Source organism: Lepisma saccharinum, chromosome 1 (genome assembly GCF_977018435.1).
Source record: "Lepisma saccharinum chromosome 1, izLepSacc3.1, whole genome shotgun sequence".
Taxonomy (NCBI): domain Eukaryota; kingdom Metazoa; phylum Arthropoda; class Insecta; order Zygentoma; family Lepismatidae; genus Lepisma; species Lepisma saccharinum.
In genome coordinates this window covers 154,775,125-154,801,505 of record NC_139229.1, presented here as the reverse complement: position 1 = coordinate 154,801,505, position 26,381 = coordinate 154,775,125, and the positions used below count along the sequence as shown (strand labels likewise).

At 36.0% G+C, this 26,381-nt stretch overlaps 1 protein-coding gene across 15 annotated transcripts in view; it reads right to left on the bottom strand.

The window, feature by feature from the left end:
• Window positions 1–26,381, bottom strand: part of Mctp (multiple C2 domain and transmembrane region protein) — a 544,727-nt gene that overhangs the window by 30,194 nt on the left and 488,152 nt on the right. For 13 of the 15 annotated variants that reach the window (XR_014443766.1, XR_014443765.1, XM_083140853.1 and 10 more), the window contains 7 exons: window positions 20,053–20,201; window positions 16,357–16,515; window positions 14,988–15,174; window positions 13,817–14,013; window positions 12,252–12,465; window positions 9,247–9,392; window positions 2,564–2,693 (listed from right to left, as the gene is read on the bottom strand). Coding sequence is in view for 13 of the 15 variants with exons in the window: in XM_083140853.1 (XP_082996979.1) it covers window positions 2,564–2,693; window positions 9,247–9,392; window positions 12,252–12,465; window positions 13,817–14,013; window positions 14,988–15,174; window positions 16,357–16,515; window positions 20,053–20,201 (1,182 nt within the window). In the remaining 2 variants the exon portion in view is untranslated. The remainder of the gene's footprint in view (window positions 1–2,563; window positions 2,694–9,246; window positions 9,393–12,251; window positions 12,466–13,816; window positions 14,014–14,987; window positions 15,175–16,356; window positions 16,516–20,052; window positions 20,202–26,381) is intronic. The other 2 variants (XM_083140846.1, XM_083140901.1) reach the window with 1 other exon arrangement.

Sequence of the window (26,381 nt, the reverse complement as noted above, 5' to 3'; positions counted from 1 at the left end):
TTTATCCTACCTGTGTCTTTGCTGGCATGATACTGTTTCCATAGTGTACTATCACTTTTCACGTGTAATTCGTCAGAAAAAGTAAATGACCGTAGCAACCATGAATCTCTGCTATATGGTTGCACACATACAGGATAGAAAATATCATTTTTCAAGGGCTTTCCTCTCTCTCACTCACTGGAACCTCTAAGAGCCATCACAGGCATCTGCAATGTGTGCACTAGAGTGCTGCAAGGAGAGGATTTCGCTCAAGCACCAAATACAGGGTGGGGCACGAAATGTCATCCATTGAAAATGGTTTGTACATCGTTTATTATACAAAATACGTAGTACTAAGAAATTGGATTACACCTACTACAATGTGGACAGCTAGCCAGTATGCAGTACATGTTCAATATGTCCACCTTCTTGTTGCAGAACCTCTTCCAGATGGACTCTCATGTTACTGACAACTCAGTGACACAAATCCTCTCCCAATCCCTGGTAAAAGGTAATGATGTTGGCTTACAGTTGCTCTATAGTTACAGCTCACTGTAGGTACACCTTCTCTTCTAGGTAGCCCCACAAGAAGAAGTCGCATGGGTTAATATGGGGGCTGTGGGGGGGGGGGAGGCATAGCTCCACCCGGAAAACGTTCTAGAAAACAATTGGACATTGGACATGATAGGAAGGCCAAACTGATTGTTCAGGAAGTCCAAAACAATGTTAACTGTATGCGGGTGAGTTCTGTCTTGCATAAACCATTGGGTTTCGATGGGAAGTCTGCTTGGCAATAAATGTGGAAGGAAACAACTGTTTTTTACCATGTTTTTTTGTTGCCATCTGTTGAACCATGCATAAACCAAGCTGTATTGTATGAAAATATAATACTCCAACACCCAACAGTATGAAAAGTATATGTCATTTGTAATGGATGACATTTTGTGCTCCACCCTGTACTTTGCATGGATTACATTTAGAGCTTCTTTACTTGAGCATATAATGCTCAAACAGGCAAGACGAGCAGAATACACTTGAAGCCCTACATGTATAACCATAATTTGTCTGTGGGCCTTCATCTATGGATTGGGAAATGAAAAACGCACCAAAATTGAAACTTACGTGAACATAGTCATCATCTCCTTGTGAAAATGTAGTTTAGTCTATCTTACCAATACAGTGATATATGAAAATGAAATAAAGGATTATAGGTTGAAACTATCAGGGCAGATATTTTACTAGATGCATCCAGAAAGTAAGTTTCTCTGGGGTCGTGCACAAAAAGGAAACATTATTTCATTCAATGATTTATTACCGCAGATACAGGACTTGTCCAGTTACTTGTCAACATAATTCCCACTGGAATTGAGGCACTTGTCGTAGCGTGGGACCAACTTCTGTATACCTGCGTTGTAGAAATCCGCCGCCTGGGTGCCGAACCACTGTGTGACAGCCATCTGAACTTCTTCGTCACTGTGAAAATGATGACTGAACAGGAAATTTTTTAGGTGCAAGAACAGGTGGTAATCACTGGGAGCGAGATCCTGGCTGTACGATGGATGATCGAACACCTCCCAACCGAACCTGTCATGCATGCCCATGCATTTTCCTTTGTGTTCGGGCATCAGTTGTTTCAGAACCCACTGGGTACACAATTTCTGGAACAAGAGGTGTTTGGTAACACTGTCGTGCAACAATGACTGAGAAATCTGCGGGAAATGGCTGCTTAGTTCTGTAATCGTTACGCGACGATCCTCCAATATGCACTGCTGCACCTGCTCCACAAGCTCGTCCATAATGGCCGATGGCTGCCCACTGCGCTCATTGTCATGCACACTTTGCCGGTCTTCAGTAAATGTCCTACACCAACGACGCACCATCTGCTTGTTCATGACGTCTGGCCCATACACTTGGCACAGCTGATGATGAATTTCGATCGGCTGTATGTTTTTTGCATTCAAAAACTTGATCACCGAATGAACCTCGCACGCGGCAGGAGAAGGAATATGAGCCGCCATGTTTCTTCACTGCCGCAATGCTACTGAGGACTTTCGGGAAGAATCTTCTAAGACATTCACTAGTCAGGGCATGTGCCTCTCACGCATGTGCAAAACTGGTTTCAATACGCATGCCCTCCCACCTGTGGGCGAATGGGAAACTTACTTTCTGGATGTGCCTAATATATAAAGGTTTCTACGATTATTGTCACATTAAAATGATATTCCATTGTATATGCTAGAGGATGGGGGACTGGAACGAGTATGACCGAGCAAAAGTGGTCCCATGCAGTACTCTAGTGTGCACTCTACAATTGTACTACATTTGTACCCCATAATGGGCACTCATGGTGGTTACAAAATGATTATGATTTTTTTTTTCGATCCCATTAAAAATAAACCATGAAATTTGTAGTGAAGTCCAGTCTTGTACAGGTATTTAGTGGGTCCAGACCACCTAAATATAGACCTTGGCCAGGATCCAGCATAAATATACTATTTGCTGTGTGGAAGGTTGACACCCAAATATCGAATAGCCACATAAATTACACATAATTTCTTAATATGTTTAATCAAGGTTTACTTACTATGTAGTTCTTCAAGAATATGAGTAACATTGCAAAAGGTATCATGTATGGCTCAAAATAGTAACTCAGGACCATGAAGAGTACAAAGGCAACAATACTTCTAGGTGTCGATTCCCATTCAAAACAGCTCCTGCAATAAAATACACCACGTTTATACATGATTTTTACCAAAATTTTCCTGTGATTATTATTATTATTATTGGTGATGCTTTACAATGTTCTCCCTGATACTGTAGTGGAGAATATTGTCACTTTGTGATCAAGGGGTTCCATGTTCAATTCCCAATGGAGGTATATTGCACAATTGTTCAGGTCCAACTTTAAACTGTAGATAGAGTCCTGATTAGCCCAACTATGCATAATGTGGACTTTGAAAAGGGGTTTTATTATTAACTTTATAATGTTCGCAATTATAGATTATTATGATTATAAGGAGGAAACTGTCAAGTTTTAAACAAAAATGGCAGATGAAATATAAGGTTCAAAAAAATCCACATATGGAATAAACAAAATATGCTTGCATCTCTAGTGTTTTTAAACCAATTCATTCTGAGCAAATAAAAAGTTGAATGTGTAGTATTTTACTAAATTACCCTTGAATGGTTAGAAAAGCTCCTAGTTTTCATGGGTAACTACTTAGCTCATCATCTTCTATGAAAATTGGTAGTATATGAAATATTATGTGAGTGCAAACATTATATTATTTTGAAAATAATAATTCCATCTCACCATGCCATGTTGTAGTGCAACGATGCTTGCAAAACCACAGTACAATTGTTTATACATAACCACAATTAGTCAAAAGTGGCAGAAAAGTGATGTAAAAGAACCCAAATCAAATAAAACAATTATTTTCCTGTAGTTTACGGTTATTACAAGCATAAGAAAACAATTTTTCGTTGTGACGTTTCAGAAGAACACACGCTCCCTTCATCAGACATTTATTTTCATTTTGACTAAAGATACAGTTATAAGAATGGTTAGCAATTTTTTAAACAAAAAAATCTGTTATATAATGGATGTTTTCAATGTTACATTGTTGTAATATAGCAACTTAGCTGTGAAAAGAAGCAGTCTGTTTTATTTCAGATAAAAAAAAATTGACCACATTATTTTTTTATTTAAAATTAACTAACTAACTAACTCTCTAGCCTTCTTAAACCCGAAGGTTCATGGCTGCAGCAACACAGGCCTTCCATGTTTCCCTATCTTGAGCAAGATCTATATACTCTTTTCCATCACTACCGATTTCCTTTAGGTCCATCTCAACGTTGTCCCTCCATCTTCGTCTTGGCCTTCCTACAGGTCTCTTACCATCAGGTTTCCCAACAAGAATCCTGTAAACTCCTCTTTCCTCTCCCATTCGTGCCACATGGCCTGCCCACCTAAGTCTTCTTGATTTAATCATTCTAATAATATCTGGACATGAATACAAATTATGTAGTTCTAAATTATGTAACCTTCTCCACTCACCTGTCTCCTCATCCCTTTTAGGTCCAAAGATTTTCCTAAGGATCTTATTTTCAAATACTCTCAATTTATGTTCCTCTTTCAATGTAAGAGACCAAGTTTCACATCCATATAATACTACAGGCAAAATTACTGTTTTGTATATTTTAACTTTTAGTTTCTTAGATATTAAACGAGAAGACAAAAGTTTATGAAGAGAGAAGTAACATGCATTTCCTGAATTAAGCCTACTTTTTATTTCCTCTTTAATATAATTTTCATTTGTTAATATTACTCCTAAGTATTTGAATTTGGAAACTGGTTCAAACGAGTTGTTATCAATAATTAGATTTTGATTACTACCTAACACTTGGTTTCGGCCTGTAAGCATATATTTAGTTTTCTCTTTGTTAACTTCCAAACCTATCTCTTTAGCAGTTTTGAAAAATATTTTAGCATTATTCTTAATTGTATTCACATCATCCCCCAGTAAGTCTACATCATCTGCATATGCTAACAACTGAGTCACACCATTTAATTTTAGTCCTTCTTTAGTTTCTTTTACCTTCCTAACAGCATATTCTAAGGCAAAATTAAAGAGCAATGGAGATAATGCATCTCCTTGTTTTAACCCATCATGAATTGTAAATTTGTCAGACATATTAATACCCACACGAATTTTACTTTCTGTTTCACTGGTACATACTTTTATCATACTAACAAGCTTCTTAGGTATTCCAAACTCTACTAATATATTATATAGTTTATCTCTTTTGACCGAATCATATGCTTTTTTGAAATCAATGAATAGCTGATGGACATTTTGATTATATTCCCACTTTTTTCAAGTGTCTGTCTGATGTGAAAAATTTGATCTGTAGTTGATCTGTTACGTTTAAATCCACATTGATAATCACCTATAATTTCATTAGCATATGGGGTTAGTCTTGTTAAAAGAATGTTAGATAATATTTTATATGTTGTTGAGAGTAGAGAAATTCCACGGTAATTATTGCAGTTCATTTTATCACCTTTTTTAAACACAGGAACAATTATGGATTCTTTCCACTGTTGAGGGATTTCTTCTTTATTCCATATTAAACAAATTAATTTATGAATTTGACATATTAATGAAATTCCACCATATTTAATTAACTCAGCTGGTATTAAATCAATGCCAGGTGCTTTGTTATTCTTTAGCCTTTTAATAGCATCTTTAACTTCAGTCAAGTTAGGTTCTGGAACTAAAGGTTCTGCTGTGTGTACTTCATTCACTTCTGATTTATCTCCTACATGGACATTTAAAAGGTCATTAAAGTAGTTCTTCCATCTATTTAGAATATCACTTGGGTCAGCTAGAAAATCACCATCTTTATCTTTTATCAAGTTTACTTTAGGTTGCCACCCCTTTCTAAACTCATTTACACCTTTATATAAATCTCTGATATTTTTATTTTTGCTGTTTGTTTCAATTTCGTTAATTTTGGTTTTCAAGTAATCTCTTTTTTTACTTCTAAATGTGCGGTTAACTTCTCGCTTTATTATATTATAATTGTTTAGATTTGTATCATCAGAGTTATTTAACCACCTAAATCTAGCCTGATTTCTTATTTCTATTAGATTATGACATTCATTATCAAACCATGGCTTACTTTTTATCGGTTTATGGTATCCTATACTTTCTTTAGCTGCTGATTCTATTGCATTACGTATGTGCTCCCAATTCTTATTTACGTCTGTTTCATTTATATTTTCATCATCATTTAAATCCTGCAAAACATCAAATCTATTTGACAGTTTAATTTGGTAATCTTTCTTAATTCTTTCATCAGTAAACTTTCCTGTATCAAATTTTAGAACTTTTAAATTTTGTTGCTTATGATTTATCACTGAGAGTCTTTCTCTTAATTTAGCAATTACTAAATAATGGTCACTGGCACAGTCAGCACCTCTATGTGTATGAACGTCAATTATACTAGTATGCCTTCTCTTATCAATGAGAATATGATCTATCTGATTATGAGTTTTACCATCTGGAGAAGACCAGGTATATTTATGGATATCTTTATGCTTAAAAGTGGTACTTTTCACAATTAAATTCTTTGAGGTTGCAAAAGTAATCAATCTTATACCATTATCATTACTTAATTCATGAAGACTTTCTTTACCAATCGTGGGTTTAAATGTCTCTTCTTTGCCAATCTGTGCATTACAGTCACCTAACAGAATTTTCATATCATACTGAGAAAATTTATCAAAGACCTGTTCTAACTCTGTATAAAAATCATCTTTAGTATTATCATCTTTATCTTCCGTTGGTGCATGTATGTTTATTAAAATAATTTTACACCACCTACCCTGTAAAACTGCATATGATATCCTATCATTAATAAATTCTACTGTTTTAAGAGCCGAGATAATTCTATTATTTATAAAAAAGCCTGTTCCAAAATTATGATTTTCAGTACCACCATAGAAAAAAGTATAATTTTTAGTTTTACAATTCCCTTCTCCTGGCCATCTAACTTCCTGGACAGCTACTACATCTAATTTATACTTAACTATCTCATTAACTGTACACTGAAATGCCCCAGGCCGGTAAAGGCTCAGAACATTCCAGGTGCCTAATTTAATATCCTTATTCCTAATGTAGATCTTATCCTTAGTCCAGGGACCTCCCAAAGTAGTCCCCACCCGGAGATCCGAACGGGGGACTATTTTACCTCCGGAATATTTTACCTTGGGAACATCCATGGCCTTATATTGTTGTTTCTTGACATGTCTTTTTACAGTGCAGAGTTGTCAGCTCTACGTCTAACCCCCAATATGAATGGAGGAACTACTACACAAGACAAACACAAACACATTAGACAGCACAACTACTACACAAGACACACACAAACACATCACAACTATAACAAAATATAAACACAAACACACCACAACTACTACACAAGACAAACACAAACAAATTAGACAGCACAACTACTACGCAAGACAAAACCAACATACTAGACAGCACAACTACTACACAAACATACTAGACAGCACGACTACAACACAAGACACATACATACACCCCACCAATACTACACAAGTCAAACAGAAACACATTAGACAGCATAACTACTACACAAAATAAACACAAACACACTAGGTACCACAACTACTACACAAGACAAACCTAAACACACTACACAGTACAACTACTGCACAAGACACAAAAACACATAACAACCTCTACACAAGAAAAAACACAAACGCACAACTACTACTACACAAGAGTAAGATTGTATACATATATATACTTTATATATATATATATATATATATATATATATATATATATATATATATATATATATATATATAAAGGAGTAACTCGGTTTCCCCCCCTTTGCTGACAGGAAAAAAGGGAGAAGTCAGTCAGCCAACGGAACACTTTTTTGGCAGATATTACGACACAATTAGGAAAACGTATGAAGTGGGAAATGGGAGTTATGATGCACGTAAGATCGAAGTAAACTTTTGTGGAAACCTGGATGACAATGCATTAAGCAGGTTGACGATCTTTAGTTCGCTTATGTGGCTTTGATTATCTTTAACAGTTTCACTTTTTTTATGAAGTGTTGCAGGAAACAAAGAACACGTTTTGAATGAAAGCGGTTACTGGAAGTTGTCGGCTACAAGGCCGAGAGTTGCTCACTCACGGGAACCTACTGAAATCTAGGTCAGAGCCAGACTTCCAGGTGCCACGCATCTGTATTTTGGAACATTTCTGCAATCTTATCTCTCAAGGTGGTGTATTTATCGATGAAAGAGCTTGACCTGCCGGTGAAGCAGGTCAAGCTCTTTCACATGAGCAGACTGGGTCTATATTCAGAAGAGTAGGCGAACTGCAAGCTAAAATTGAACGGTTGCAGCTACAACCGGGAGTCCCTTCTGATGTTCTCCCAGATTCCATTGAACGGGATAGAAGTTTGAATCCTGAAGCAGCCTCTTATGAACCTCATTCATTTTAAAATTATGAATCCCAAATATCATCAGGTAATTGAAAGTCATCATTGTTTTCACAAAGTCTCTTGATGTTTTCTGTTACGTTAAATTTTAAAGATGGTGGCTTACTCCATTTGTGAAAAAGAAAACTCCATACTGGATCTATGTTACCATTTTCGTTATTTAATTTATTACAGTGTTCTTCTGCAATGAACGAAGCTTCCCATACATTTAACTCTATGTTTCCCGTCAATCTTTTTAAACCCTTCTCTTTTTAATCAAATGCTTCTCTTCGATGATGTGAGCTGACAAACCTGTTCTTGGGTTTAGATTTATAATGTCCAAATCGTGTTCGTGCCATCTTATTGCCATTTTCCTTGCTGTTTGTCCTACATAATCCTTTGAACAAGAAGTTTGGAATGTACATTTAATGAATTCAAAATGAGAAACTCTCTACCAGATGTGGAACCCACAGGAATATATAATATAAGTTGTTCATGTTCAAAGGATTATGTAGGACAAACAGCAAGAAAAATGGCAATAACATGGCACGAACACGATTTGGACATTATAAATCTAAACCCAAGAACAGGTTTGTCAGCTCACATTATCGAAGAGAAGCATTTAATTAAAATGAGAAGGGTTTTAAAAAGATTGATGGGAAACATAGAGTTGAATGGCTGGGAAGCTTCGTTCATTGCAGAAGAACACTGTAATAAATTAAATAACGAAAATGGTAACATAGATCCAGTATGGAGTTTTCTTTTTCACAAATGGAGTAAGCCACCATCTTTAAAATTTAATGTAACAGAAAACATCAAGAGACTTTGTGAAAACAATGATGAATTTGAATTACCTGATGATATTTGGGATTCATGATTTTAATTAAAAAAATAGTGTGATCAAAATTCTTTTATCTGAAATAAAAATAAAACAGACTGCTTCTTTTCACAGTTAAGTTACTATATTACAACAATGTAACATTGAAAACATCCATTATATAACGGATTTTTTTGTTTAAAAAATTGCTAACCATTCTTATAACTGTACCTTTAGTCAAAATGAAAATAAATGTCTGATGAAGGGAGCGTGTGTTCTGAAATGTCACAACGAAAAACTGTTTTCTTATGCTTGTAATAACCGTTAACTACAGGAAAATAATTCTACAATGCAAGCAATGCATACATACAAGAAAAACTATAAATTAAACAATTACTTTTGTGAAAAGAAAAACTTACTGTATAAATTTGCCTGTATCGATGAAAAACATGATGATAGCCTTCAGCCTCATCACGTTCCGAAGGAAGACTTGACGTTTGAATTTTACTTCCGTCTGCATGTACTTCTCTTCTTTTGGATTCAATGTTCGCACACTTGCTCTGATCTGTAATTTTAAAACAAAATTTTGCTTACAACTGAAATAACTTACAAGACACGGCGGATATACAATAATTACTGAAAAAATGTGACTCAATCAGAGATTGACCTGGTTCCATCAACAGCTCTTGGCTTCATAATGATCAACTGCTCATTCCAATTCAAAACTAATTTTTTCACCCAAAATCTTTCAGTTTCCACTTGGATTGTATATTGTCACTTCAAATTTGTAATGCACTTTCAATTTTTAGGACATAAATAAAATATTTTCTACAATTGGTCAGGCTGACTCCTGGCACAAATTTAATATGCTTAATTGTAGGTCAAAAAACTAAAAGCATCAATTATGTAATATTCTAAACTGTAAATGATTATTAGGTGTGAGTGTGTGTGTAACATCTGTAAATTCAATGTACATTAGACTTTCATTCTTGTATGTAACTTTAAACTTTTTTTAAAAAACAATGTTCTCACTTTACAGATTTTGTGTAATTCTATGTGCTCTTCTAAATTCCATTATGTACATAAAAACATGTTCTATTTATAGACATGGTGGTAGAAAATCTTCACAGCCTTAATTTCACCATGAAAAAGAAGATAAAATAAAACCAATGTTCACAACTAAGATCTCTCCCAATCAATCAATCAATCAATCATGCATATTTTTTCACATTCAAGGCACACTAAAAACTCTCTTTGTCATTAGTTCATTGGCTATTTGTGGTCATCAGTAGACTAGTGCCATCTCTTTGCAATGGTGAGATCTAAATCAAACTGAAATAGCTCATCTAATCATCTTAAATAATGGAATGGTGCAAACAAATTTTGTTGAGACCAGGAATACTATATACAAACTAATTCCTTTAAATTTGTGTGAATCTTTAAATGTAACTGAAATGTATTTTAAAGACTTAAACTGTATTAAATTTTCCTGGTAATAGGTCTTCTTACTAATTGAAAATGAAAAGTGTGCATTGTTTTTGAAGCAAATTCAGTTTTATTTCTACAATAGATACAGAAACCATTAACCTCTACCCTGAAGTAAGTTCTCTAGCTGCTTTATCATTGTCAGCTCTAAACATGTGTTTTATTTTTATATAGTAAGGGTCACAGCGAAAAAAAATGACACTTTTTAAGGCCCTATTATAAGAACAAATAATTATTAAAATTATCAATTTCAAAGAAAAACGCACACACTATTCTGGGCCAATCACAATAAGTTCAAATTATAATACATTGCTAGTATAACTATTTCGAACTTAATCAATGAAATGACCACTTGAAAATTTCATATCAATTAATTAAACTTATTGCCACTGTAAATCATTTATGTCTGGCCTGTCAGGGTTGCTACGATTTTTTAGTTATGAAAATCCATGACATTTCCACATTTTCCAGTCCAAAAATGATTTTTTTCCAGATATGTTTATTGTCAAGATATTTGCTTTTGAACCTTGTGTTTTATTTCAATTAAATGTGTAGGTTCGTTAACAATTATGAATATTCACTTTCACCACTTTTTTTTAAAAGCAAATGTCATTCAACACGCAAAAAAGCAAGTGAAAATTCAAAGAATAATGTAAAATCACAATTGACAAATTTGTTGGGTGCTACAATGTCTTGCATCTAGCCTTCAGGCTAAGGTAACAGTGGTACATTATTTCACCATAGCACATCTTTGCGATATAAAATCAAACTAAAAACATTCATGAACAACATGATCTTCATAAACCATACAAATTTTTTCACTTTCTAGCAGATTTGCTACACAATCCCTATATGCAACAAAAATTTCTCCAGATGCTGTGTGCATACAAATGTAAACAAAAAAGCTGAATTTTCTACGACACCATACTCGCTTTCTGCACAATTCATGTGCTTACTACTGCAGAATCAACAGATAATGGTCAGGCTAATGTTCAACACATAAAATTCTACTAGTGTTATAATATTGCTAACAAATTTATTTTCTTTGATTTGATTTTGATTTTAAAATTTTGGGTGCATCAGCACTTAGGCTATTTTGCACCCGTCACATTATACGGGGTCCAGCCCCTTATCGTTACACATAACAACTCTAACGTTGCATAAGTAAAATCTTAAAATATTCTGACTTTCGTTAAAAGCTGAGGTTGTAAAGGAGCACTCAGCACAAATAAGGACAACACAAACAAAATTATACTGGCCATGGGGCCAGTCGCCAGAACCTCGTTAGTCTGCAGTCCAGGGTGTACTACGTGGAAGTGAGGTAGACTAATGGGTGCACCATGTGGAAGGAGCACGGCTTATACCCCAAATTTATTTTCTTGCTACACCAAAACATCAGTGCCAAAAAGACCCAGGATCTGTAAAATAATATATGTTAACCTCTTCTTCACGAACCTTTCCAAAAATTATGATTATATTGTCAACCTACTTTAGTTATCAATCAGTATAGCTGGACTACAACTTTTACGCTGATATTCTTTCTAAAACCTAGTACAAAAAAGTGAAAATTACATATATTACATACAAGTAATACGTAGAACCGAAATTCAAAGGAATAATAATTTTCTACCAGGCTGAGAATCATAAGGATGTGAGGAACAAGTTTCTGAACTGAATCTTTTTGGGGAGTGGAATCACAAGAACCGAATCCACAAGTGGAAATGAATCAGTTGTTAATTTTGCAACTTTTTCTCATGGAGAAGCACATAAATTCCAGATAATCTGCAAAATTCCCTAACATTTCCCTGACAAGCCAATTCGCTGACATTTCCCTGGTTTCCAGGTTTTCCAGATGCGTAGCAAACCTGCTTGTAAAACTTTTTGATTGTTCATCACATTAAAAAAAAATCAACATGCTTAAGAGATGGGAGATACTTACTGGATTCCATAAGACTGTCATCTCCAATAAAATTTGTGGACAGTTCCCTTTAGCGCGGCCAGTCAGCTTCTTATCCTTCAAGGCATACCATTTTTTCTCCCCATTTTTAACTTTCAAGAGAGGAATGGCTACTTTTCCTAAAAATTCTACTTTGTGGTCCCTATCTTCATCATAAACGGTTACCTCTAGAATTGAATTGATGTCCTTTACATTACTGAAATGAAAAGAATTATTTGTTTTGTTTCAACATTTTATATAAAGCATTCTACAACTTGGTTAATTGCAATGATGATAAATGAATTAATGTTATAATCTTACATATAAATGGAATTTCAGCCAACTGGAGATGCTAGCCTATCACAGATTAATTGATACTCTATCAGACAATATAAGTGTATTGGAGTAACAGTTTATTGGTAATGTTACAATAATTTGACCAGTTCCTTATATCTATAAAAAGCTTTAGTGCAGAATTCTGCTATTTTGTTATTTTTATGAACATGCCCTGTTTTTGTAAAGAGTCTAATTACACAATTGGTTTATTTTTCAAAGGTAAAAACCCAGTGTAGCCACATCATTACATGTAATAATTAAGGGAGCAAGTGAGCCATTGGTAGTCTACATATGCTATTTTATATTGGATCGGGAGAATATTAATTATCAGTATCTGATACTTTATTGATATCGGAAGAAGTTTCATATTCGTCCATCTCTACTAGGAACTATTTAAAACATCCTCCTGCTTCTGACAAAATGATATTTATTTGTAGTGTTGATTGCAGGCAGTCAAAATACAACAATGTAGTGGTAGTTTTTAGTACAAAATTATGCAAGTTACATCATGTTGAGCTGAAAGAAACCATCATTTTAAGGGACAAGCGACGGATGTATGCTGATAGAACATTATACACAACACACAATAAAATTTAAAGGAACCCATTTGCTGGCCATTTCGCAGTGAAGTTTGAATATTAATGGCCGACATTCAATCTTGCCATTGAAGTTCCCAGGCCTGGCCATGGGTGAGTGTCTTTGTGAGTATCCATTCATCAATTTCATCTAAGATTCGTAAGTCCTTAATCATCACGATTAGCCAAAAGTGGTAGAAGAGCAATGCTAAAGAACATAAATACAAACCTACAGCTTGTATGAAAAGATTCTTTTGGGCTATCAACCAGATGAGTTGTGGAAAAGATTCCAAGCTTTCAAGAGCTAATGTCACTCTCATCTTCAGGGTAGAAAGCTTGGAATCTTTTCCACAACTCATCTAGTCGATAGCCCGAGAGAATCTTTTCATCATTCGTCATAAGAAAAGCTTCAAGACTTACTACAGATTGTAGACTAACAGGTTCCAGTATGTTACAATATTCATAAAACAAGTGTTTGATTCTGGAACTAAGTTCAAAATATAAGACTTCCAAGAGTGTTTTGAATATTTTCTATTTTCCATGTAGATCATGAATAGGTTTACCAGATCACCATAAGCAAAAAGTAGGACACACTGTCTCAAGATATAGGACACAGTATATGCTTGTAATTTCAATGGAAAAAAAACAACAACTTACAAAGTAAAAATTTTCTGCCAACTAGGAGATAGTGTCTTGTACTCTGTCTGTGTCTGAAGGCGGGCATTGATAAGTTCTAGCACACAGAAGGGATCGGATTTGCCTCCCAAATCAGCAGCTGCGAGGCCTTGTGCTCGGTACACCTTAACTGTCAGATGGCCCACATCTCGTAAGTTGTGGAATGTCCTCCACAGCGTCTGGAAAGGTAAAATGTACACATTTCCAAAAATTAATATACAAATTAGGTAAATGTAACTAATTTTGTACTTCAGTTTGTACGTGAATAGTGCAATGCAAATGCACGGAAATAAAAAAGATTGCATTTATAATAATAATAATAATAATAATAATAATAATTTTGTTTCTGTTGACGATCATACATAGGCATGGGAAAGAGCATTACTGGCACACAATATTGTGAAGTTAACAGCATACAAAGATTCAAAGATTTAACATACAGTTTACCATCATATTGTTGAACCACCCAGCTTTTCACTGGGTGATGCATGGTCTGCACATCAAATCCCACCACCACTCTTTCTGGCTTGCTAGACTGAAGCCTGCTACTTCATTTTTTAAGCAGCTCCCCATCTCCTCACCATGGGCGTAGCCAAAGGGGTGGTATACAATTATCGAAAAAGAGGACCCTTTTTTTAAAAAAAAAAAAAAAAAAAATGCCTGTGTATGTATATGGCCTAATCGTTAAAATAAACACCGTAGTTCCCACCACACCAAACATCGTTTAGCATGTTTCAGAATGTAAATCCAACTTCTTTCAAGGTTGCCAATGCAGTTGTACTTATTTCCTTCTTTCCTGATGTGTTTAAAGTCAAATGATATTTTAGTTTAAGACAAAGTTAGATGCAGCCCTCTCCCCAAGGAAAAATGTCATTGGTCCTGAAGATGCTGGATCAACAATGGCATTTTGGGGCTCCCATTCTGTGGATTGAATCTGTAGCCACTTGCATCGAAAGCTATGTGGAAAAGCAGTTTATATCAACAAGATAAGGAATTTTGGAACCAGGTTGTCGAAAATTTATATTTAAAGTAAACGGTTATGAACAACAATAGTGGTTCGAGTATAATCATGGCTAAAATAAAACAAATCCATACATATAAAATGGCCATATATCAGAGAGTAAGTACTTAGCTCATTATAATAACTACTTACATATTTGTTTTCAATAGTCTGTTTCTCTCGTTGATTCTCTTCATAGGTTGTGAGATCTGAAATAGTCTCTGATGATGTTGTGCCGCTAATAGTGAGAAGGAGAAATATGGCGCCTGCCCCTTCTTCTAGTTCCTGCCATAAACGGTGGGTTTTCTCCCTTTCAAGCTTAGTCAGATCTACCATGCACCTGCGCAAAGGGAAATAATATTTCAATATCAACAAAAAATATATATGATAAATATGTATCATTTGTCTTGATTTGATTTAATCTGTCCATTTGACACCACTTACCAGTACATCAGTACAATGATATTGGACAGGTCAAAGGTGACACAGTGGCAAGTGCCATGTGTTAAGTGTCTACTGGTGGCACAAAACTTTCTGGTGGGCCACTGGATGACTTTCAAAGACTTGGGCAGGTCTCATCTTCAAATAGAACATTTTGATACTCATATTGTTATTGTGTGATCTAAACATGGATTTGTTATCCAATAAAAAGGAAGTCTAAATGTTATAATAAGTACAATTTATAAAAATTCAAATGCTGCAATGCAAATGTGTTTACACATTCTGGGCATGTGATGGGCACAGCCCATCTTGCAGCTACTGTTTAATAAGATGGGTGATGGGCATAGCCAGTCCTCCATACTGCTATTGTGAATGAATGATAGCCCATATTTGCATGAGATTTGTAACCACATTACCACTAAATGATGCATGTGTATTGTTTTCTTTGCTGTTGAGTTTTACTTATACTTGTGTTGAATTATGTCACTCTTTTAGTTTAGGGAATACAATTTAGATGCACATCACATTGTGGAAATTCTTCTTCTCGAGGATTCAGCTTTGGATTTCGAAGTCAATGATGATTTTAATCTGAAGGAAGTGATCAGATTATTTTTAATTCATTATTTCTGCATTAAATATTGGAAATATGTTCTTAATAACTTTAATCACAATGTTGTTTTTCTCTTCTTTCAAAAAATTGTTACAGAAAAACATTCATAAATGTGAGAAAATGTATATAAAATGTGACATATTATATATCTGTGGAAAGAGGACATTTTGTAAATTTCAGAATGGTGATAAATAATAACAAACTTAGGAACATATTTTACGATTTTTTAAAAAAAGACTCAGTCTGTGTGGCATAATACATGACTTTCAGGCCAGCCTGCTAAGTGTTAAATTCTATTTAGCTTTAGACATCCATGATACAGGAAGTTAGTGGAGCATGCTCCGATAACAGGGATTCTGGAAATGAATTTTCTAAGGTTTCCCATTATATTCATAATTTTCTGTGTACGTTAATTTTATTTTTGTCACCAAATTTGCCCATTACATTTTGACAGAGTGTAACAACACTAACCTGCCCATGAAATCATCCTTTGACCGAGTGTCCTTGTCCCAAACTGTTATCTCCAATTCCTGTGACTGGTCATCATAGAGGTGGAGATCGAACTGTTCCAGCCAGCTAGGGTTTAACGTTTTATAAATTATCTTGCTCTTATACTTTTCGTTTCCTAACCTGGAAAAGAAATATTTCATTTTTAAAAAAGTACTTTTTGGTCAATTTTCTTTCAATTTCTGATCAGTTACAAAGGTGAAAAATTAAATGCAGGATCAACAGCTCCTTTGAGAGCCATGATATAACAAATAGATTTTTTGTTGGTTGATGTGTGGTCACTGAATCAGGAGCTATCCAGTGGCAGAATTATAAACTTCTCTGAGGGAGAGAGGGGTGGATTAACTTTATTAAGCTGTCACTTGTTTATTCATGTTTGATTGTAAAAAAAAAAAAAAGTCAAAGTTTGTTTTAACTACACTTTAGATGCTCAAGTGGCTAATGGGGACTGGATCTGCAGTTTAAAGTGGGATCCGAAAAACTGTGTAATGTGTCGGATCAAAGTTGGGAACTCTTGCTTACAAGGCGATGATGTTGCAAATATGCCATCAAGGAGGCTCACACGTTCGTTTGTTGACTAAATGCGTATTGGTAGGTTTAGTCGTCCTCCAAAGAAGAGTGACAATTACTATTTTTTGGAGTCAAACAGTAGCTCTAAAGCTAAACCTTAAACATAAAAAAGGCCAGCATCATTTACTTTTATGAAAATTGATTATTTATGATTGGATTTAGATGTCTTGAATCACTGGCATATGCAGGATTTTTTTTTTCAGAGGGTGTTGGAATTGTAAAGGTGGATATTACATAGCTGCATTTGAGTGAGGGAGGTTAAACTATAAAATATTTCATAACTACTATTTTAACCTTCGTTTCAAAAGTTATTCAAACACAAATATGGTAATCAGGGGTAGTTTGAATTTGAGTTCCCGGATGAAAGTGGCCCCGGCGCCCACCCAGCGTCGAATAATATGGGTACCTGGGGGAAACCCTGGGGGGTAAAGGCGGTCAGGGGTGTGATGCTGATCACATCACCCCACTCACGACCGGATCAAGAAAGTGTGGGGCGTTACCCCCACACCCCCTATACACCTTCATGGCATGGTGCTATGCACAGGGGAACACTTTACCTTTTTTTTTTTACAATGTTATGACATAAATTTACAAAATACGTCCCTCAACTTGCCTGAAGGACAATTTTCTTCCAGTTTCTCTTTCCATTGACCATCCAGCAACAATTTAAAAACTCTAGTTTAGTCAATAAATCACTTCAGTATGAGCCAATTAATGACCCAACTAATTAAGAATAAGTTTACTTTTCTAAAGTATATCTCCTCATCAGCAAAAATAACTTTAGTATTGAGTAAATTATTTCCAATGCATTTTAAAAATAAAAACTTAAGGTGTCACAGGAAGGGGTAATGCATCGTTCCGTTCCCTTTAATGCACTCATGGGTGTAATCATCCATGCTTTCTGGTTTTCTAGACAGGAAACTTCACCTGTGATTGTCCTCACAATAATGGACCAGCATCGAAATTTTGGAATTTTCACCAGGTATTGAACCCACGCATAGGCGCCGACTCCATGGGGCTTAGGGGGGCTCGAGCCCCCCCAATGTTAATGATGTGGGGCAGAGCCCCCCCGAATAATTTTGCTTAAGAGGATCTAATGTATTATTTTTTTTCTTGTAAAGTTTACTCTGAATTGTGCCACATGAACTTAACTTTAAACACACATTAGAAATGTTCTAGACCATCAACTTTGAGGGGCTGAGACTGCTAAACAATCAACTTTGTGGGGGCTATGACCGGAGATAGCAAAACACAGGACTTATTACTATATACTAAGTAAATAATTATTATTTACTATTATACATATATTAATCAGAGACATAATGAATTTAGCCAACGACTTGTTAAAGACTGTTTGGGAATCCCTAAAAGAATGCAAATATTTATGAATATTATTGATGTGAATGAGAAGGCTGGCCATACTGGACTGCGACCACTTTGCCCTCGTCGGTGGACGTTGAGAGCCTCCAGTATGCAACAGATCTTAAGGAACTATGAAAATCTTCTCAAATTTCTTGAGAAATTTTCTGAAGAAGATTCTACTGACGCAGCATTAAAATGAGCTGGATACCTGGAGACAATGCTTCACTTCAAGACATGTTTCTTTCTCTCCCTCTACTGCCATGTGATGGGTCCAATAGAAGAGGTAAACTGTAAGATTCAGTCTCCACGCATTGGTTCTACAGAAGTGGAATCAAAACTAAAATACTTGACTGACATCTTTCAAGAAAAGCGAATGTGTTTTGAGCAGTTCTGGCTGAAATGCACAGAGGACAAACCGAGCCTCGTTGATGAGCCAGAATTGCCCCGGCAACGTCACGTCCCTAAGAGACTTGAAAATCCTGATGCTGCCAAACATCACAAGGTCTACACTCCAAAATAGTATTATAAATCAATATACACTGACGTGTGTGACATAGCAAAATCATGTGTTAAACAAGGACATGAATCTACAGGACTACAAAAAATAACAGCCGTAGAGAAAGAATGCATCTCAACTGTGAACAGTTGCACAACAAACTTTCAGCAAACACGAGAATTCTTTCGCCAAGATTTGGATGTCGATAGACTCTCCTTACACATGTCCATGCTTGGTGATATCGCCAAACAGAAGGAAGTGCTTCTAACTGCCATGCGTGACATAAGGAAGTTTCTTTTGGAAGATAGCACCCTCCAGGAGCTTCGGCCTGAAGTTGCCAAATTCATAATGGTCCTCCGCACTGTGTTCATAAATGAGTTCATAACAAAATAACCCAGTGCGTAGAGCAACTTTTGCTTTATTTTTAAATCATGTTCATATGTTTTTGTTGTGTATGTCACTTTATATCTTAGTGTACATGCTATTTTTATTATTATTGCAAAATTAAATTTAAAAAGTAAAATATTGTAGCAAGAACAAAAAAGTAAAACTATTTTCCTGCGATTTTTGTTAACATTTATGTAAATAATTTAATAAAACTGTTAAATATTGTAAATATTCGTTATTTTATGGGTACGTCAACACTAAGGTTATTTGCAACCCATCACATGTCTGTTGCGGACATTAAAACACACCCATGCCCTCGCCGGGACTTGAACCCGAGACCTCTGGATCAAAGCGAGTTGAGTCGACCACCCAACACGCTCGGCTACCGAGGCAGGCATAAAACTGTTAGGTTGGTCTCTTAATGTAAATACATACTTCTCAATAAAAATGTTATCTAAAAAACAAATGAACAGACACAAAAGACATAAAGAGACTTAGAAACATTTTCTAAACGTTTTTCGTGTTACATTTCATTTGCATGAGGAATATAATAGCTGCTTAAAAACTGCTATACGAAGACGTAATTTTTATTTTTTTAAAAAAGGGAGGGAGTGAATCATTCATTTATTTATTTCAGTGATCAGAGCCCCCCCAATAATTTTGACAAGTCGGCGCCCCTGACACGACTGTTCACCAAACCATTCAGCTACAAGAGAATACTTGAGATGCAAATAGGTGACCACAAAACGAAGGACAAATGCTGGGAAAATACCAGGTAGACCTGCTCCCATAAGCAAAATTTTGAGAACATTACATGGAAATGCAGTCATACATGGTCAACTTACCTAAATTTTACATAAGGGTCACTAAGGCCATCTATATCCATAGGCAAAAGATTCTTTCCCTCGATGAGGACAATTGTTACAACGGAACTCCAGATCTGACTTTTCAATCTGCGGTTGATGTCTGACATCTTGGTATTTCTCTGAAAATACTGCAAGAGAGAAAAACTACATTAGTAGTGTGAAAACAATTTTAAATAAAAAATGAAAAAAGAAAAAAAACTTATGTGTGAGTAAAGTATTGATATAAAATAAATTAACTTGCTCAAACATGCAAAAATTGACAAGTCAAAGTGATTTTTTAACTTGCAAGCTAACTTTAGATTGTGACAGTATGGTAGTTTGCTTCCCTGCTGGTGCTTCTATTAAGGAAGTGGAGGGGATGTGCTTAGGATTTCTCACAAATGCCATGGCGTTATGAATTGTCAGGTTGTGGGATGTTAGTGTGTGTGTTCGTGGACATTCAGAAAGGTAGGCGACAAGGACAACATCCCCCCCTAAGAAATTAAAATCGCCTAAAATTATGTATTTCGCACATGATATTTCAGGACATTGTAGTTAGGAACCGCGGGCATCCCCAATATATTTTGTTTAGGGGGAAGGGGCCAAGCAAGGATTTTTCTTCAGAGAGGCAAGCCATTGCCCCCAAAAACGCTGCTTCAGTTTGAAATTATAGTGTTTCTGCAACTATCTGCAGCAGTCTTACTTTTAATTAGAAGTTCTTTAATTAATGCAAATCACTGTAACTGAATTGAAAACGTATGTGTGAAATTAAATATATAATTGTAAGCTTACCTCTCCAGAAGGCCTTGTTGGGGACTGGTAATTACAAGTAAGACTGGTACAGAATTATAGCAGGAACGCCAGAATTTCATACCGCGCAGCTTTTTTTGGGTGGGCGGAGGGGCACTGTTTTAAAGAAAAAAAGCCTTGCCAGGATGCAGAAACATCAATATGTAGCTACTACTTCATTACTCCCAAAGTTCTGTAATGGTAGGCGTGACGGTTTCCTTCAAAGTTTTCCCACAGATTTAAGAAGGAATTGAAATCTGGGAATCCTGCTACCCAGTCAAGGTGTGAGCAGCCCTCGGTATGCTCGTCGGAGCAGTCACAGACAGTGAGACTTGTCACGTGTCATTCTGGAAGAGTGACTGCCTCCAGAATGTATTCCTTCTTAAGATGCCGAACAAAAGGGGACACTTGATGATTCAGAATCCGTATACAACCTAGCTGGTTCAAGTTAACAAACACCAATCCAATTCAAAGCAGTAAAACGCCCCCGAAACATCGCCCCTTTTTCTGTCGGTATATAAACATGAACTATCATTACTACTTCTCGTAGGGGATCCTAGTAAGCTCTTCTCTTTACGAACAATATTTCTTAATAGTACAGACAGTGATGAACGCTTCTCCAAAAAGGATCACTACTAATGAGTAGTTGATAACTTGCTGCAGAACAAGACGGCTAGGCAACAAAGTTTGATAAGCACAATCGAAGTATTACGTGGAGAAGCTTCCATCTGCAAACGCTGCTATTCTAATTTTTATATGCAAAATGTAGGCGTGACGTTTCTCTGAAAATTAATAATCAGCTTATCCAGGGTTTCGCGGTTCGAATAATAGAGAATCAACCGTATCGGCATTTGCGTTGCTTTCAAGGGCTATGATCGAGCTGCATTTATCTCCTTTTGACGTAATTTCATTGGCTTCCGCTAGGTTCACAGAAATCCTCAGTGAAGCATTTCACAAACAGCACCGTTAATTATTTGTTTCTTGAACTAACGAGAAACTTGAGCTCAGCATTTTCCGGTTGTCAAGGGGCCAGTTTCCAATTACGCAAATGCTTTCACAAGCGGGCGAAAGAAAGGAACACACACACAGGCAGAGAGAGAGAGAGAGAGAGAGAGAGAGAGAGAGAGAGAGAGAGAGAGAGAAAGACAGAAGAGAGAAATTCCGCTTGAAATTCAACCCTTTTGTTTCACCTATGAGACAAACAACGATATTACATCAAAAAGCTTATTACGAACATGCATACCCTGTCCCACCTAACTGTAGAGCAGGGCCGCGCATATCGGCAGAGGAGGAGGGAAATCGAGTGGTGAAAGCGCAGTGTTGCCAACCGTACGGAAATTTCATGGCATGTACGGACGTACGGTCCAGACCTTAGTCCGTACGTTAAATGCACGGCTTGTCAACATTTTCTCTTGCAGTTTTATCCCTAATATTTGCATAAGAAATTAAACCAATGGTACGGACCTGGAGACAAAAATACGGTCCGTTTGCAATGTGCGTTCGGTATTATCGTTTTCAAAAGTTTGCAAAGCTTACAGTGCGAAGGATAAAATCGGGTAACTCCCGTCGCCCATTACACAATCCCATTTCTCTCACTGTTCATTGGTGGAGCCGTCTCGAGTCACTACTTGCGCAGAGACTTGTTCTCGTTCGCCTGGTCTACAGTTAGCTGGTACGGAGTTTAGCTAGCTATACCTTCTACACCAGACAACGAATATTCGCGTCTTAAAGTACTTTCTTCAATAATGGGTTCCGTTTGGTAAAAGAACTGTTGATCCGTCGTAGAAATAACTTCTACAAGCAGTGTGGTATTCGAAAGATTTTCAGTGTGGGAGGGAGTCCAGTAACTAATCTTGAATCTTTTGGATATTACATACATCATGCAGGCCCCCACCAACTGCCAAAAATTAGCAACCAGAGATAGGAATTCCCCTCACCCCCTTCAAATACTGCCCTGTGCATAACTCAGTCATGCGTGCATTATGCAGAACGAAATACATTATTCACGAAGTGAAAGACAATAACCCAGTGATTTAACCACCCCCTAACATCTCCCCTAAAATTTTTCACAAAGGCCCTATTTTTGGTAATTTTTGCTCTAAATTTAGCCTTACAACCCCACCCTCCCAGATTGAAAATTCTGGATAAACCCTTGCAGTAGCCTTACAGTCAGGCCGCGGTATTAACAGGTGTGCAATCCCAGCGCAGAATGGTTATTTTGACAAAATCCTGTTTCTCTACTGCCTGCTTTGTGGAGGGAATTTTAACGTTGTCGGCTCTTGCAAAAGCGGTGGGCCTAATTGGCTGTTTGACCGCGAGTTCCTTCGCAGGTAGACGCGGCAACATAGGGTCACTGCCATAAAGGCGGTCTCCGCGCGGTTCCTGGCCCGCACACTTATAGCTTAACTTAATTTATCCTCTCCATGTATATGCCTAACAGAAGCAGAAAATTTCCAGTTTCTCGGAACGTCCAAAGAAAAACGAACGTAGAATAGTATTGAGGAAAATAGTTTATTTCTGTCCAGTGTAAACAACTTTCATTTTGACAATTTTAGCACAACATAACATTTCCGTTGACCCTAACAGAGGATTATTTTATAATTGCTTTTGAAGTTCGTTATAGCTTCTGCGACCATGTAAGTTATTACGTGAAAATAAAATACAAACAAAAGCCAAAATAAGCAAACAGGCAATAACTTTAATAGAATATTTCGTCAGATCCACATTAAAAGTATATATTGAAAATAGTTAACAGAGCAGAAAGTGTGACCGTAAATCGAAACAAAAACGACAATTATTCCAAATTATTATGGTAAATGAAAAAAATAATAATAGAAAATGGATAATATCCATAGCCTCAAACACACGCAAATTACGGTAGAGAAAAAATTTGGAATTTTCTCTCAACTTAATTCGTGTGCAACATTATTGGTTATTGATTAACCGACAATGTGGGGGACATTTTCTATTTTGTTACTTTTTTTTCGAATTCATATTCCAGGATTTAATATTTAATATACGTATTTTTAATTATTGCAATGGTAAACTTTCTGTCTCAGTTGAAAGAACAGATCGTTAAGGGCTGTGCTTGTGCATAAATTGCCTTTGGAACTTAGATTCAAAATTAATTTTAATTACGAATAGACCTAATCTTTAAAAATAAATTCGTAAAGTTTTCCCCGAATATCTCAATTACGAGTAGATGATCATCTTTGTAACACAGGTTGTCGTCATTGTCATAACTTTTTTTTAGCTTTTATTCTTCTTCGAGAATCTGAAAGTGAAACCACAGTGTGCCGAGGGAGGGGAAAATCTGACCGGTGAAAGTTCAGTTATGACAGAATTCCTGTAGACCAACAATATGTGCAATGGTATGAAACCCGGAAGTGCACACCATGAGAAAGAAACTGGTGTCCTCAAACGTAAGACGATAACATAAGTTGAGACGTGTGGGATTTACGCAATCCAAAACATCCCAAATAGTCTCCCCAATCATGTCCTAATCCTCACAAAGAATTTAATCGCGACAGCTTGTCTACTGAAAGTAACTTTTTTTAGCTTTACTAAACACTATACTTGATTTTCCTCTTCCCCTAAACAGGGGTGTCCAACTTCCATCCCACCAAAGACCGGAGGCGCATTAACCCCCCCCCAAATCGTTTGGATGAATACGTAGGTTAATAATTGTTTTCTATTTGAATACTATTTGTCCACAATTTGTTTAATTGTTCAAATTTTTGAAATAACTAAAACTAGCACATTCATTGGTTAAATGTTTATGTCAATCTCAAATATCATAAAGTAAATTACATAAATATGCATTTAAATAGTATTTGCGAGTTGAGAATAAGACTTTAAAAACTCACAAATTGTTACAGAACTTATGATAGACAATTCAATCTGGGCAAAATAAATAACGTGCTGCAGTTATCCGTTAACCAAAACAGTGATTTATCCACACATCCTCAACACCTCCCCAAATTTCAACACCCCCTTAAATTTTTTTCATGAATGTCCAATTTATACTCATTTTGTCTCCAAATACAACCTTATAAGACCATAAACACGAACTTACAGCCCCCAAATTAAAAATTCTGGATAAACCTCTGAACCCAAACTGTTTTTTTTTCGTTTTACGGATTCAATTATTGTTTCACGAGACATAATAGAAACCTAAATTTCAAATCACCAACCTGAGACCTTCTGTAAACAAAACCACGTGCATGCAGAAAGCATTGCAAACTCATAGAAGTAAAATAATCTGTCCTCTGAGCAATAATTGCATTTAATGGCAAATTTCCCTTGCTAAAGTGAAATTGTCCTGCGACAATAAGTTAAAAATGTGAATTTGATTTTTTTCTGTTTTATCTAGTAATGTGCAAGATGTTACTATGAGTGCACCTATTACAGCATACAGGAAATTAATAATATACAATAATATTGCTAATAGAACTACATCAAAATGATGCACCTGCTTTAAATTAAGCAGTATACCAACAATAAGCATTATATTTTCAGAAATAATATTATTAATCAATATCGAGAATATTGCTTATGCCTTGTAATGTAGCTATGATAAAATTCTTCACAGTTATCAAAATGCCTACCACGCATTTTTGTAACGCATTATTACGAGCGAAGCGAGCAAGAAAATTTTTACAACCATTTATTTGCAGGCTTTCAAGAATATTAATTTAATGGATACAAATGTGTGTATTTTTTTGGAATGGTCGCATACTTGGATTTGATCGTACACGAATACGAATCTTGAGTTAGGCAGTAAAACAAATTGATGATGACCCAACGGAACAGAAAACACTATAACTATAACAAATGCATGATAATTTGAAACGAAGCAAGTTAGCTTAGATGGTCCGAGTAACGAGGTAGGTAACAAAAGACCAAAGTTTCATAGATGTTATGTTTCAAGTCTCGCATAGGAGGTTGGTAGGTATGCGAAAGTTGCATTTCTGGTATACATATGAATGACAGAAGTGCCAAACCTAGCTCGTCGCATGAGAACCAGAGGAACGAAACTCCAAAAATGCTGATTTCTGTTTTGTTTAAATAAACTCCTCTGACGAGCTCTATTTCGAGTCAGATAGACATATCTCTACTTCTATTCGTTAGCAGTAAGGAGGAGTCACCTATCTCCAATTTACTGAATCTTTTTAAGAGTCAGAAATATTCCTAAAAATACAATATTCACTCCCTCCCGTAAATTTGATAAATTGGAGTTTCGTCGCTCTGGTTCTCACACGACGATCTCAGGTGTCTACCTAACTACTATTTATCTAGTGTAGTTAATCAGATATCGGTAACTGCCCTGCCACATCATGGAACTATTACAATGCTTTGAGGAGGTTACGAATTAGACTCAAAGGAAATATCCACTTCAACTGGTTCCATCTTTTTGGACACTAACTGAATAAGCAAGTTGCCTGCGATTTTGATCAAGACAGGATCGCAGATGACAAATCAGCTGGAAATTTGGAAGAAAAAGCTTACATAATAAGGTTTCGTCCCTATCTCAAACGTAC